Raw genomic sequence first — 16,391 nt, forward strand, 5'->3', positions numbered from 1 at the left:
ACTGAAGACTAAAACCAGACCAAATTACCCCTGACCTCGACATGACTCCCCCTGTTGTTACAATGACTGATATCGAGCGATTTATCGACGCGATGCCGCGAACGCTTATCAGTGCTGGTAAGCCGTAAGAGTTTAGTACTTATTTACTCCCTGAGATAGATCGTTTCTATCTCAGCAATTTTGTTTTATTACGGTACTGTTTATCAGATATTGCAAAATTTGATGGGAGTAGATTTTTAAAAGCCATGATACGAGTTATAATAATACACTCGAAATAAAACACTCATATTTGTACAATACTTTTATTTCAAATAAAATCTCAATCAAAACTCACAAGCATCCTTAACCAGTTGTGAACACAAAACAAAACCTAAATAACACTAACAAATACCTACATTATTATTGAACTTGCATTACTCCACGCTACACTTCCCATTTGCAAAGTTAACACTCGATCAAATGGCGGATCGATTTCAAGCACATTTTGTATCACAGCCCAATGCATGCACTTGGAAAATTTAAGGCTTTGCAAGTCGAAAGGCAATTTACTCTAAGGTGAAAAAATCATAACAATAGTTTCTTTGATGGGACTTTTTATAAATAACTTAACTGTCTACAAAGCAGATGCTTGTTGTATGTTCTAAGTGTCGACGCGGTATTCGATACATCGCCACTAAACGGTCGGTCGCTGTTCACGGATATAATTCGGCGACAACTCCGAGACTACGGTCAGAGGAAAGTTACAAATTACTTGAATGTTACAAACTATAGCCACATTGACGTAAGGCGTTAATAAGTGTCATTATTATTAATTAATCAAACTTATTACTTTAAATTTCTTAAATAACGGCATTAATTGCGAAAGATTATATTCGTTTAGAAAGAAGGACCTATATTAAATTAAATGAGTAAATGGAAGTCACTAGGCCTTACGTCAACGTTGCGTTATCTATCGACCAAAGATGGAGGTTTCCATGATTAGCGAGATATTGTAGATATATTATGAAAATATTCTCTCGTCTTGTGCGGGGGCTGTTTACTCGACGTCCTCCTCCTGCAGCATCTTGCCGCTGGCCTTCATGGAGGCTCGGAGCCGCTCCGACACCTCGGGCAGCCTCTTCAGCAGCAGGTGGAAGATGGGCGCTGGCATCGTCTGCTGCAGCACCTGGAATACACAAAACATTCTATTAATAACATGTTAGTGTATTTGTAAACTTTTGCGATTTGTACACATACATATTTATAAAGGCTTATGTTTAACTGATCACCAGATATAGTAACAAATAGCAGACAAAAATAGTAAATGATCACCAAAATGAAACTCGCATTTTAATGTAAAACTATAACCAAAGTTTTAACACTTTGCTATCCTATTTAAGTGAAATTACTCCAAAAACAAATCATGCGTACGCCAAAAATATTAAATGATCACCAAAATTAAACCACCATTTTAAAGGGGAACAAATATAATGACCACCATAAAATGCTTTGATACCCTAAGTTTTGCAACCAGAAATATCTACTGAACACCAGAAAAATAAAGTCTAAAAATGTAATAGTACCAGCTATTTTAGTCACGACTTCACTTTAAATTGTATTCGACCACCAAATTTAGTAAATGATCACCAACTCTTGACGACCAAATTAATGTATTATTTTTGCCTAAATAAGTCACTGTGATCGCCATAAAATGTAGGCTTATTACCAAATAAAGTATTATGATGCCATATTAAGTTATGTGTCCGACTTGCAATGCATGCGTGAGTGTCAGTATGACGAGTGACAGGGGAAAATGGAAGAAAATGACATATTGCGCCGACGCCAAGTAAAATTGGGAACAGGGCAGGAGAAAGAAGAAGAAGAATGTGTTTCTCAATACACTCCCTCGAAAACACACTCTTATCGCACTGTTTAGAGGCATGCAATAGACAATTTTCCACGCTAGTGCAGGAAAAGGGTCCCCATAATGTTATTACATTTATTTTATCAGGCCGAACTTATTTTTTTGGAGTCAGTTTACTTAAACAGGATAGCAAGATGTAAAAACTTTTTTGATGATCATTTACTACTTTTGGTGATCATTTACTACTTTTGGGATAACAATGATTTTTTTGGACTCATTTTGCTTAAATAGGATAGCAGAATTTAAAAACTTTGGTTATAATCTTACTTTAAAATGGTGGTTTAATTTTGGTGATCATTTACTATTTTTGGCTTACGCATGATTTATTTTGGAGAAATTTCACTTAAATAGGATAGCAAAGTGTTAAAACTTTGGTGATAGTTTTACATTAAAATGCGAGTTTCATTTTGGTGATCATTTACTATTTTTGTCTGCTGTTTGTTACTATATCTGGTGATCAGTTAAACATAAGCCATTTTAAAGTAAGATTATAACCAAAGTTTTTAAATTCTGCTATCCTATTTAAGCAAAATGAGTCCAAATAAATCATTGTTATCCCAAAAATAGTAAATTATCATCAAAATTATACCAGCGTTTTAATATAAAATGATAATCAAAGTTTTTACATCTTGCTGTCTATTCTGTTTAAATAAACTGACTCCAAAAAAGTAAGTTCAGCCTGATACAATAAATGTAATAACATTATGGGGACCCTTTTCCTGCACTAGGGTGGAAAATTGTCTATTGCATGCCTCTAAACAGTGCGATAAGAGTGTGTTTTCGAGGGAGTGTATTGAGAAACACATTCTTCTTCTTCTTTCTCCTGCCCTGTTCCCAATTTTACTTAGGGTCGGCGCAATATGTCATTTTCTTCCATTTTCCCCTGTCACTCGTCATACTGACACTCACGCATGCATTGCAAGCCGGACACATAACTTAATATGGCATCATAATACTTTATTTGGTAATAAGCCTACATTTTATGGCAATCACAGTGACTTATTTAGGCAAAAATAATACATTAATTTGGTCGTCAAGAGTTGGTGATCATTTACTAAATTTGGTGGTCGAATACAATTTAAAGTGAAGTTGTGACTAAAATAGCTGGTACTATTACATTTTTAGACTTTATTTTTCTGGTGTTCAGTAGATATTTCTGGTTACAAAACTAAGGGTATCAAAGCATTTTATGGTGGTCATTATATTTGTTCCCATTTATAAATATCAGGAATATACCAGCTCTAGACATAGACCGAGCGTGATGGCCCTGAAAGGGTGCCGCTTATAATTTCGAATAGAAAGTTTGTTGTACACAGCTAAGTAATAAATGACTTACACTCAATAGCTGTTGGGTCTGGCCGCAGACGGCAAGAGCTTGGCCGAGGTGCTCCACTCCAGCCTCAAAGTCACCAGCGGCTAGCAACTCCTCACCCAGGTGGATCTGGAACCAACACAATATACTAGGTTTATTTCTTGATCAACCTAAGTTAGAGCGACTTAAATTGAACAGTAAATCTGATGCAAGCTAAGGTCAAAATAAGGTTTATAAATTCTATCTCTGAATATAAAGAATAAGCAGTTGATATGGCTCAGAGTTAACCGTTTTGCTTGTTAACAACATCCTGTTCAGAATAAAATACAGCATATCGGGTGTGTCGTTCACAATCACATTAAATCATATCGCATATTTTATGATATTATATGGCGAATTGTAAAAAAAATAACCTAATCCATTCAGTGGTTTAACCACAGGAGTCATTTTTCGTTTTTATAATTTACAACATCATGTGTAAAGCAGAGATAAAGTTAGGAGTATTGTATGTTTTGATCAGTTGACAGCTGTCAGTTTTCAAGGGAGAATTTCAGTTGTTTGTAATGACTGACTTTTATATGGTGTTCTAATTTTTGCACATTTTTATTCCATTTACTTTGTTTGAAAAAAACATTTTTTTATTTTTACATATTTTTCTTTTATCTTTGTGTTAATCAACATATATTAACGCATTTCATTTAATGTGATTATGAACGACACACCCGATATATCAACTGGGGATATGGAGGGAGGATAGGAGTCTGCACTTTGCACGGGAAAACAGTATTTCCCCACTATTTAATAGATGTTATTATACAACCTCCCTTTTTAATCACACAAACTATTAAAAAAAAAACGCATGAACATCTGCTGCTTAGTTTTGAAGATTTAAGCGCACAACGGGATTTAGGTACATAGGGACAGAAAAAGCGACTTTGTTTTATACTATGTAATGATATATATTATTTGAAATATACCTGTTGCAGGAAGAACCTTTGCATAGCCTCATGATCGCTCATGTCGGGTAGTGGACCTCCAAGATTGCGTGACCGGGTTGCATTCTGTTGGGCTTTCTGTCTGCCTGTAATTAAAAAACAAAACTTTATTAATCACTAGCTTCTGCCAGCGGTTTCACCCGCATCCCGTGGGAACTACTTTCCGAACCAGGGTTAAAAAGATTTTCCTTGATAAATGGGCTATCTAACACTGAAAGAAATTTTCAAATCGGACCAGTAGTTCCTGAGATTAGCGCGTTCAAACAAACAAACAAACTCTTTATAATATTAGTATAGATTATCATATGGGTTCCTTCTTCGTCCCAGCAGTGGGACAATAAAAAAAGACTAACAAATAATATGGATTTGTTTTGTTTCAAATGGAATATGCAGGGATAAGAACCTCAAAAGATACATAAACTAGACAATGTTTCTTATACTACTTTTGCCTTTTATCAATCAACAAGGCATTCTCCTGTTTTAGTAAATATATATGCATTGAACTCTTTCAATAATGATCTCATGAATCACAACATGTTTGATATCTAACAATGCAATAGTTAAATATTTAGAACATTTTGGTTACCAGTGGCTCCTTTCGACTGACAAATGCTTATTCTAGATTACACATGTCATATTTAATATATTTTCAGACCATTGCAAAAGCATGTTTGGCACAGTCCACCAAACTGTAACTAATTTTAATAAGCAACATACTATGTACTAAGTTATAATTGAATTATTGCACAATGAACTAGCAGTATGTATTACTATAGTTCTGTGCGGTGCAGTAACGAAATTAAACAGTTATTCAAGCAAAAATTGATTGATTGATGTTGTAACAATATTCCTTGTAAATTTTTAGGTTAATAAAAAAACTTGATGTGTAAATAGTAAAGTAATTATGCTAGAATTTAGTACTGAGAACGCTAAATCGCCTGCTAATGCTGTTTTAATTCAATAATAATAAACAACTTACGTTCTCTCAACTTCTTTTTGAACAGAGGATCCTTGCGACGTTGTTGGTCAAAGTACACACAATATCCAAGGAACAAGGTACCAGCTAGTCCAACTGCAATTCCTAAGGTGGTGCGCGTAATCTCCATATTAATAAATTCACTTGCGTTGTTTTATTCACAGAAAATATCAACTCGCTTTTGTTAAAGAATTTTGAGATCCGCCATTTAGCCATTTAAGAAAAAAGGATTATTTCATTGTGGCAACCCTGAATTAGATTTTTTATTTTTCGCGTTCATAGATAAGCAATTTATGATGTTACACTGTACGCAATCGATTATTGATCGGTTGAATATAACAAGTTTTAAAACATTAATATTAAATAAAAACAAGGAATGTTGATCAGATAATGCAAATGAGTTTCAAACTATGTAAGGAACAAGAAAAAAATAAGTTACATAACAAGCCAGTGAGAAGGGATCTTTATATTTTTTGAGTTGCCTCATCAAAATTTGTCAATTTGTACACATGACTGAAATTCAGTATTTATAAATACTTTCCTATTCCAATTGTAAAATAACTATTTATGAAGCAGGACCCTTGCAAGAAATTCGCGTGTGCTATCCAGAGATGCCTTGTTGGTGAGTTTATTCATTTTAATTTTATTTATGAACCTGTTCGCCGACAGCCGACATAAAATCAGTCGCCATCTTGCTTCAACCTTTCAATCGCTCTACAGATTTGCGGGCGTTTCATCGCCGTTTTTCAATGTTTTGCTCAAATAAATCGTTACATTTTCGTTGTAAAGCCACATAAAACCTTTGCGATAGTTTGTGTAAGTGATAAGTGCGAAAATGAGCTTTTTCGGGTTCGGACAGACTGCGGATATTGAAATCGTATTTGATGATGCTGACAAACGGAAGGTTGCCGAAGTGAAAACGGATGATGGCAAAAAGGAGAAGTTGTTGCTGTATTACGACGGTGAAACCGTTTCGGGAAGAGTGAACGTCACTCTGAGGAAACCCGGGTCGAAACTTGAACACCAAGGCATCAAGGTCGAGCTTATAGGTCAGATTGAATTATTCTACGACAGAGGTAATCATCATGAATTTATATCGCTAGTGAAGGAGCTGGCCCGCCCCGGTGACTTGTTACAGCACACTTCGTATCCATTCGAGTTCGCTAATGTAGAAAAACCTTACGAAGTTTACACGGGCGCTAACGTCAGGCTAAGGTATTTCCTAAGAGCCACGATCGTGCGTCGCCTCACTGATGTCGTCAAGGAGGTGGACATCGCTGTTCACACACTATGCAGCTACCCAGATGTTCTAAACTCAATAAAAATGGAAGTAGGCATTGAAGACTGCCTGCACATAGAATTTGAGTACAACAAATCGAAATATCATTTGAAAGATGTAATTGTCGGCAAAATCTATTTCCTTCTTGTCCGCATTAAAATTAAACATATGGAAATATCAATAATTAAAAGGGAAACAACAGGTTCTGGGCCTAACACGTTCACTGAAAATGAAACAGTTGCAAAGTATGAAATTATGGATGGGGCCCCTGTTAGAGGGGAGAGCATTCCTATAAGAGTCTTTTTAGCTGGTTATGACCTCACACCAACCATGAGAGATATAAACAACAAGTTCTCTGTCCGATACTACCTAAATCTTGTGTTAATGGACACAGAGGATCGCCGCTACTTTAAGCAACAAGAAGTCACACTGTGGAGGAAGAGTGACAAGTCTAGACTGCCATTACATAATGCACATGTGCCGCAAACATTGTCCCATCCGAGTCATCCCATGCCAAGACAGTTGAGTGCTTCTAGTGAAGACAACTCAAACAGAGCCATATCTCCATCCAACCCCAACCTGATGCAAAGGTCCATCTCTCCCTCCATGAATGATGAAGAAAAGCAGAATGGCCCTTCTGAAATGGAGCAAGAACATCCTGATGTGATAACAAACAAAATGTCCAACACGCATTGATAATAACCAGCTAGGCGAAGAAGAAATTGATGATGAGTCTGCCCCATTAGCGGAGAAACAAATAATACCTGAAAAGCCACTGGTAGCAGAGAAACCTCAGGTGGCTGAGAAGCCAGTGATAGCTGAGAAGCCAGTCCTAAGCCGGCCTGAAAGTGACGCTAGTCCGAGTCAATAGCCGATATGTAAATGCGCGGTCGACTCGACAGGCGCCGACGATATGAACTATTTGTTTTCGTACTTGAAAACTATCATATAAATAAATATAAAGGATTGTAGTCGTATTAACTTTTCATGTGGTTCCATCAGACATGGTTTGTGGGCTACAAGGAAAAGTTGGTACAACTGTGACCTATACAGAAATTGTTGTAGAATTCAGGATTTCTATTATTAAAATGTTGAGCTGTATAAATCGAAATTATTGACATAGTGACTGTCAGCATCAAATGGAATATGGGCTCTTAATGTAAGTGTACATTGCTATCATTGCAAAAATACTTGCTGGAATATCTTGAGATATCTGTTATACTATATGTAAGTTAGTGTCCAAAATAGAACCTTGTTGCAGCTGTGCAAAGAACATTTTAGCACAATACAAGTTGTCTGAAAGGCCTTTGTTTTTGCATGTAAAGGCTAATTATTTTAATTCAAATAGAATGTGCTTGTTTGAGCATTTTAATTATTACAATTGTGAATTTATTTGAGTTCAAGAGACATTTATGGTATGGCAATAATTTTTAACTGAACCAAATTACACACATCATATTAATCTGTGGATTATTAACCACATTGAAATTATAATATAAGTTATTATTGTTTTAATTGCATTGTTGTGTATAGAATGAATTCTACATTGGAAGCAGTACAATGTCTAGGTATCTGTTATTGTCACAACACTTATCACTGGTTCAAAGCAAATGTAACTAAACCTCTGTCATTTTATTTATCTGTAATTGTTTTATATGTACAATATCTCAAGCTAAAATAGTGTCTGTCCATTTAAACAGTAGGAATAAACAGTTTTTTTTAAAGTAAACAAGTTAGATAATGATTAAATTTTGATGACCGCACAGAGGGTAAAAGTGTAAAATGTAATATAGCCAACTTGATTAGCATTTAGATATGTGCTTTTCCAGTATTCTGAGACTCTAACATTGTTTTTTCACTATTTTTATTTTAATGTACTAAGCAAACAGCCCACATTTTAGGTAGGAACATCAATAGAGTGCATTAGTCAAAAATAAAATTATTTAACATTTGTCTCAAATTAGGCAATGTGCAGCTTTTTATATTACATACATTGTTTCTAATTTCGCCAGATAGAAGATTGTTTTCATAGAAAATTATCAAAAGTGTGATTATACTTAGTGTGTATATTAAAATTAAAAGATGTAACTCTAAGAATATTTGAAAAGTCAAAATTGTAGGTGTCGGAAACTATAATACGCGGAAACTTTAATTTTATTTTAGGACAATGCTTCATAATATATTCTAGTTACGAATTGCGATGTATTTTGATGATTTTTTATTTATTAGCATATCAGGATCTGTCAATGCTTATCATTTTATGAACATTATTAATTTTACAGTAATTCATGAGTCTGATTTTAAGTATGTATTACTAGCCAGTTCTACCAAATTAGTTTTATACAGTATGATTCATTGTAGAATGAAATGGTATCATATTCACCGTAGGTACACGTCCATTGGTATCTACGATTTGAGCACAGGAGAGATACCAACCACGTCACCTCCATAGTTTTGAATATGGTTAATCAACGTATGGAATACGAATTCACGCCACAGCTCTACAACCGGGAAACCCAGAGCTCAATATTTAATTAATTGTTAAAACCGCTATCGACAAATTAGGGCGTGATGTCTGCTATTGTTATCGTTTTAATGGGGAAAATATATTTTTAAAGTTGATAGTAACAACACTTTACCACTACTGGACTTTTTTGCCAGTGATTTTTTACATAAGTAACGCAGGTTTCAGGTCAGCTTTGTAAAAAAATGATATTGCGATCCTTTCAAGAAACGCTCGTAAAAGTATCGTTAGCGAAGTTCTGTCCGGTAATATTTCTTCATTTGTAACAATAAACCACGGAGCGAGATGTCTCCCGCCTCGTACTACAAATTTTATTATAAAAGTGATTTGTTAAAGCAATTTTAAAGTGTTTGGGCTTTGTTATTTGTACATATCATTGCATTGTTAAACAATGCACGACCATATATTGTATCTACATCAATTTATTTCAATTGAACCCGTCAAGAGAGCAGTTTGTACCAATTGGAACTATGTCACCATATTAGGAAACTATTGTGAGAGACTCGATTCTGGCGCGGGCGAAAATATTCTTCAATGAACCTAAAGTAATAATTTTGATATAGCTTCGATAGTAACAACGTGAATCTAATGAGACAAATGTCTGTAAAAAGTATACTAAAATAATATTATATTGCGTATATAATTAGTTTAAGTTTTAAAAAGTTTTACAGGCTGTGGGCACGCTGAAGGAAACGCCTTATTATATGCATGCAAGAAATAGATCCAACCTATTTGTTAAAGGCTCTTTGTGCTGTCCATGGATAATTTATGTAGATTCTATCCATTATTTTTATGTAAATTAAGTAAAGTTACAAGTTATTAAAAATATTGTGTTATATTATAATTGATTGTTTGGTTTTAGTATCACACTGTATAATAAAGATATCTTGTTTCTATTGAGATTAAGGCGGCATGTCGATTGTAACATTATTGTTAATAAAATATATATGTATAAATTGCTGAATATGGTATTTTATTGTTGAATAACACTGTCTTATGAAGGTTTCTATTTACTACGTTCGAATTAATTGTGACGACAAACGTAGAACAACATGGCATGCGCGTATCCATATATAAGTCCAAACACGACATCCCAACTTCTAAACCAGAAAGTCCTGATTTCCGCATATTATTATCAATCCAACATTCAACAAAAGTAAATTACTAATCAATGTCAACAAATATTTTGCCGAAATTAGGAACTTGTCTTTTATTACATTTCTTGATTACGTAACCGTAATTAACATACATCAAATTAATTTTTATTATGTTCTAAAATATGTACCCGCGAGCCTGTTATCGGATCGAACCGCTGTTTATGTTTAAAGGCGATTATGTCATACATTCTCGCTAAACTAACAGAGGGTGCCTTTTATATTTTTTTTAGGTGGGAGAGGCCATAAACCCATAGAAACATAATAATATGTATGGCTAAACCAAAGAATTGCTCTTGTCATTCATATTTTTCGTATCAATCACACCAAACCTATTAACGTGATAAGTTTGGATGTATGTTGTGACTATGAAACGGGTTTTCAAAATAAAGGCAACATAGCCACTTAATGTCCGGTTGCGGGAAGTTTTTCACCCGGTACACGGTGATCAGCTAGTGATATCGTTAAATTATAAAGTTTGGCGTGGATTTGAAAACTAGCGAGCTGCATATCTATGTATTAGGTATATCATGTGCCAGCCGCCCCCTTTTTCGATAACGTAAAACGTTAAAATATTTTTTTTGTTTACATTACACGTCTGAGCACGCTACAATGCTATCCATGTCATTTTTAGAAAACACCATCCCGAATCTTTATTTAAATTCAATCTTATACATCTTTTACTATTTAACTACTCGCAGTGCTAGGAACATAAAATCTGTCACATGGTAGAGGTCGAGGCAATGATTATTAGTGTCGTTATTACCATAGGTACCTACACTCGCAGTGCCGGTTTTAACTCTACCAGCGCCCTGGGCGAGATTCCTACGGCGCCCTCCAACTGCAATTCAAACCCATACGAAAAACAGAGACATAACATGTAGATCAGCCGTTCCCAAATGGGGTTCCGCGGAACCCTAAGGTTCCGTGACAGGCCCTCAGGTGTTCCGTGGAAAATTCAAGATTTCCATTTGGTAAATCGTCTCACTTTTGACAATATTAAATTATTATTCACTTTCAATTAAATTGTTTTAAATATTGCATTCCAAAATTCCATTTACCACCATCCATTTTCCATGCACCACGTAGGTGGGTACCACTCGGGAGTGTAAGTCTCGTACTTTCGCGACAAGTGGCGGGGGAAGGCCACGGCAGCTGATAATTTAATTCCGTTTTTTACAAATTGTAGATTAACTTAATACCTCCAGGTCTTCGGCAATCGGCAAAAAATCACCGCATTTTTTGGGCTTATACGTTTTCATACATTTGACAGGACGTGAAATGACACGGCATAAGTATTTCCAGTGGCTATTTTTACCATGAATCAAAGTATGATATTATTTACAATTTTGCTCCTCCGCGAATCCGAATTTCGCGCTCGCTTCGCTCGCGACTTCATGTTACGTGTGGTGCTTTTATGTTCGTTTAATCGCTCAAGTATCCAACACACAGTTCAGGAAAAGCAATAGCGCTTTCTTCGCTAGCTGCGTATTCATTTGCATTTGCTTTTTTGTTTGGATATTGTACTTTTTGAGACTTATTAATTTACAGTGGTTTTGTTTATTTTGTGTAGGTACTTACAACTAAAAATTCGCGCTCGCTTCGCTCGCGATACCGGCTACCGCTGAATGTCTTTCAATGCTAGCGGGTGCTCGGACTCCTACTTTTAGTTAAAAAAAATCGCGCTCGCTCGCCTCACACCTGTACAAACCCAATCTATTTCTTTTTGCGTTTACTTTGTCTGTCTTCAAACTGAAAACTAATACACAAAGTCAAGGGCGGCTAAATTCTGGCCCGTGTGGCAGATAGCCATGCTACGCCTGAGTATACTGAATGTGTTTCTAACCATATAACCATTTGGTGCGCTTCCACGGGTCATGAGCCATACCTAAGTGTATTTACGTCTTTGGTTTACTTCTTAGGTAAGCTAAGGTTCCGCCGAAAATGCTGAAACGAAAAGGGTTCCGAAGCCAAAATAATTCGGGAACCGCTGATGTAGATAAAGATTGCGCGAGCGAAGCAAGCGCGATTTTTTTTTATAGTTGTCAAGTCAAAGCAAAAATTACGTCAAATGTAGTCCAATCGTACAAAAGTTATTGTCGGTAGATGAATGCAAAAACACGGGTACGCAGCTTATGATTGCGCGAGCGAAATTTTTTGTTATATTTTAGTACTCAAAACAAAAATTGCTTAAAATGTAGCCCAAACGTACATAGCTCTTTGTTGGTGTTGGCGCCTATGTATTAACATTTTGGGACTTAAAGTAGTATCGTAAATAAGAAAAATTCATATGGAAACTAGAAGTTATTTTCTTATTAATGAAAGAACTTTAAAACGACGCTACCTTTTGCTAGGGTAGACTAAAAAATGTTGAAAAATATAAACAACTGTGAAGTGAAGCAAGCCCGAAAATGTTTGAGTTTTGAATCACTAAAAGCCCTAAACATATATAATAAAAGGCAACCGTGAAGCGAAAAAGACCGCGAGCAAAGCGAGCGCGAAAGTTTTTGAGTTTTGGAACATAAAAGTAGTGTTCTCAAATTTAACCCGGAATTAAACACAAATTAAAAGAAACCGTGACTGGATCGACAATCAGCTGTATGTGTTTGTTTCTTCGGTGCTCCAACTTTTTGTTAAATTGAGAACTCTAAAAGTAAACGCAGAATAAATTAGAAATAAAGAAGAAACCGCGAGCGAAGTGAGCGCTTATTTTTTTCTTCGACGTCTGCAGCAAATTTGCTTGTCTATTTGACGTTTCACAAGGCTAAACTTTCATATAACGCAAGCAATCTCATGTTTATTATTTTACAGGCTAGCAATTGAGTTCGTTGGTGGTTTTAAAGATTGTTATTGAAAAACCTATTTGACTTCTAATCCTCTCAAGTCGAGTGATCGTCCTCTGGAATCGAATGTCCTAGGCCTGTATGGCCTTTGTACAAATCTAACGCGCCCGGCATTATACGACAATACATTAATTTAATTGTATCTGTATAATATCAGTGCGTAAATGTTAAAATTTCTCTGTCTGCTCTCGAAAACTCAAAACTAGCTCAACAGAGGGACTGGATTGCACTCTACCATTCTGTGGTGTGTATCTGTATCATAATCAATTCCTGACCGATGCCATATAGATATAGATAACTTCTAAAACCTAGACTCCACATAAGAAGATTTTTTTAAACGAACAATATTTAGTATTTCTCTGCTCAGACAAACCTACTACTGAGTGAGAGGGCGGATTGAAGATGTTTGATTAAAATCTTTGCAGCTTTCTTGTACTGACAGAAAGAAGTCGTAGTCAATATATCCCGCCTTTTAGGTACCTCTTGATTTGGTCTAAAGAAGTTGCCTCGCGCATGAGGATAATCGGCTTCAGTATTTCGGTCACCAGGTTTGAAATTGAGTAAGTATCATGTTTCGACGTAATTCAGTCATCCATGGTGCAAGAAACTACATATTCTATTTGCTGTCGAATGGTAGTTTCTCGAAATAAGCCTACTAGAATAAACGCCAATGTACCGTTCCTAAGAAAAACGAACAGTTTCTTATTATTTTGTAGACTCAAAACTATACCAATTTTAAGTACATGTTCAATCGACTAGCTTGTCAAAGCACCTTTGAATAATAAACCTGACTTAACGTAGGCCATACAACCATTTCTAGCGCGACCATGACCCATATCACTAGCCAGGGACTGAGTACCTAAGACTAGATAGTTTATCTGCTATATAGAAATGAAATCAAAAGTTTATCAATAACTCGGCGATAATTGTAGATAATTAAAGCCGTTGTAAGCCACTACAGGGCAAAGGCCTTTCATAAGAACTCAAAGAGTCTCATTGACTGTTTCTTAGTGACAAGCCTGTTTTACCAAAGGTTTTTTATCAAGTAATAATATACCTACCTACATGAATTAAATAAGCAAGTTGCATTTGTAATTACTATGAGGAAAAACATTGTCTAAGGATATTATCGAACCAAAAAACATGTAGTTTTGCATGAATAATAAAGTCACACAGCTGGGTTTGATACGTCAGTGTACCTACTACAGCACAATAAAACGAATACATCCGAAAGATATGCTTCGGAATGAAAATGAATCCATTGATATTCCCCAAAAATTGTATCAAATGAAAGCAAAAGTAAGACAAGCTTTTTCCGATCATTTCTTGAGACTTCAGGACAGCGAGCCAGAGTCTTGCAAACTATGTAGTACGGCAGTTAATTTATTTACGCCTCTACCAAAAAGGAGTCGTGTGACTAAGCTGGGCGGCTAGCAAGCGGATTGGTGTACCGAGCCGATCCCCCTCTAGTGACGTAGGTACTTCGACAGTGTTTGCTGACGTAAAAGATTTTTTTCAGTCGACTTGGCACAATCAGCACGCTTGATTGATGTGTAGGTACAGAATTTTACAGTTGTGGACAAAAAACACTAAGTACCAAGCGAAGGAGATTAGACACTAGGAAAAAAATTCTGGCAATATCTTAAGAAATGTAAATCACCTCAGCTGTGTGAATCGAGATGCAATCAGCTAAATGTTCAACGGGTATCAAAATCAGTATTTATCTTGATTATCGAATAATTTGCATGTTTATCAAAATTATTTATTAGCATCTTCAGGTGTCTCCTTTTTAATCGAATTGCAGAAAAGGAGGAGGCTCTATATTCGATTTCTCGTCCATCCTCTACCACGGATATCTCCGTAGCTTTGAACCTTTATTACTTATTATTCTATGTAAATGAAAGAGCGTTAGTATTTACGAGATGATTTACCATAACTAGAATCGATTAAATCGCTCTAGAATCTAGAGCGATTTAATCGATTCTAGACTCTAGAAATCTCGAGAAACTTGAGAGACCTCATTAAATATTTTTGAAGTTTGTTCAATTAACTACAGATTTGGTTTACTATTTCCATATTCTCTCACTACATACGCATGCAAATTATCGTTTACATGATCAATATAGATTTCCGCATAAGTGAACTATAAACAAACAATTCGAATCCGTCGATCATGGCGACCACATTGCAATGCGGTTATTTGTACTGCATTTCCATACCACAAGCCACAGTTTCGCATATGCGCCATTTCCTGTTTCTCTATGTATTTATTAGTACCTAGGTATAGCTTAGATGGTGTTCATATCAACAATGTTAGTGGTTTGGACCATATATAATAATTCCTGCTGTTGATTTTTCTCACTTAGAAATCAATAAAAACGTCGTCATTAACCTTTTTGTACCACTACAGGGCACAGGCGTCTTCTTATACAGAGTAATGATGAGCATTAATCACCGAGCTTGCTTAACGTGGATTGGTCATTTTTGACTCCTGAAGGCCACACACAGGTTACATCACAATTTTCACCTTCACTCAGTTATTGGTAGCCAGGATACACTTTGAAAGACGATACCTATACGAAGAAAAAGATTGGTACTTGCCTAACCTGGAATGGAACCCGCACACTTGTCCCCTTACTTATAAAATCTCTAATCACCTTCTAAGCAACATTTTAACTAATCACTACTTAAAGTCTTAAGTAGTGATTAAATGTTACTTAAGGCATGCTTAAACAACGTTTATAAGTAAGAATTTTCTTAAACAGCCCTTAAGTATTACTTATATTTAATTCACATTTATAAGTAAGGGGGTTGGTCTTTAATGGCTGGTGCTTTAATAAGTAAATACGAAATTGAACGGACAAATAATGGTAAATCTTTGAAGGATAATATAGTCCTAAAATCTGGGCTTGCGAAACAATAAGCCCGAAATCACCAATCTAAGGTGACATGACGTTTTCATTCATCGACAGTAGGACTGCAATATCCATCCTCCATCCTCCGAGTCTTTTTCCCAACTATGTTGGGGTCGGCTTCCAGTCTAACCGGATGTAGCTGAGTACTAGCAGTGTTTTACAAGGAGCGACTGCCCTATCTGACCCCCTCAACCCAGTTACCCGGGCAACCCAATACCCCTTGGTTAGATCGACAGTAGGCCTACAATAGGTTGTTGTTATACTATTGCTATTATGTATTTCCATATGTTCTACGTACCCACAGCTGACTGTAAAGTCCATGCGTCGCGACGTAGATATTTTTTCGCGCACGATCACGTGACGGGCCGTCAATGATCGTGCGAACTTTGGGGGCGTTATGTTTACTTCCGAACTCGATGACTATGTATGTAGGTTTAGAATGATCTAGAACGGTGGGCGGAACTATTGAGCCAGTTTTTTTTATTTAATA

The 16,391-nt window shown here is 36.0% G+C and overlaps 2 protein-coding genes across 2 annotated transcripts; one reads left to right on the forward strand and one right to left on the reverse strand.

Annotated features, from left to right (window-relative positions):
• Positions 1 to 286: 286 nt before the first annotated feature.
• LOC110371443 (mitochondrial import receptor subunit TOM20 homolog) lies at positions 287 to 5,422 on the reverse strand. The gene is made up of 4 exons (XM_064042452.1): positions 5,190 to 5,422; positions 4,193 to 4,296; positions 3,240 to 3,344; positions 287 to 1,165 (listed from the first exon to the last, which is right to left on the reverse strand). Exons 1-4 carry the CDS (start codon positions 5,314 to 5,316, stop codon positions 1,037 to 1,039), a joined length of 465 nt encoding a protein of 154 aa, XP_063898522.1. The 5' UTR covers positions 5,317 to 5,422; the 3' UTR covers positions 287 to 1,036.
• A 429-nt stretch (positions 5,423 to 5,851) lies between these two features.
• Positions 5,852 to 9,953, forward strand: LOC110371441 (vacuolar protein sorting-associated protein 26B-like). The gene is given in 2 exon segments (XM_021327704.3): positions 5,852 to 7,158; positions 7,160 to 9,953. Coding segments are annotated over 2 exon segments (1,314 nt in total). The 5' UTR covers positions 5,852 to 6,021; the 3' UTR covers positions 7,337 to 9,953.
• The last annotated feature ends 6,438 nt before the right edge of the window (positions 9,954 to 16,391 follow it).

Source organism: Helicoverpa armigera, chromosome 28 (genome assembly GCF_030705265.1).
Source record: "Helicoverpa armigera isolate CAAS_96S chromosome 28, ASM3070526v1, whole genome shotgun sequence".
NCBI classification, from domain to species: domain Eukaryota; kingdom Metazoa; phylum Arthropoda; class Insecta; order Lepidoptera; family Noctuidae; genus Helicoverpa; species Helicoverpa armigera.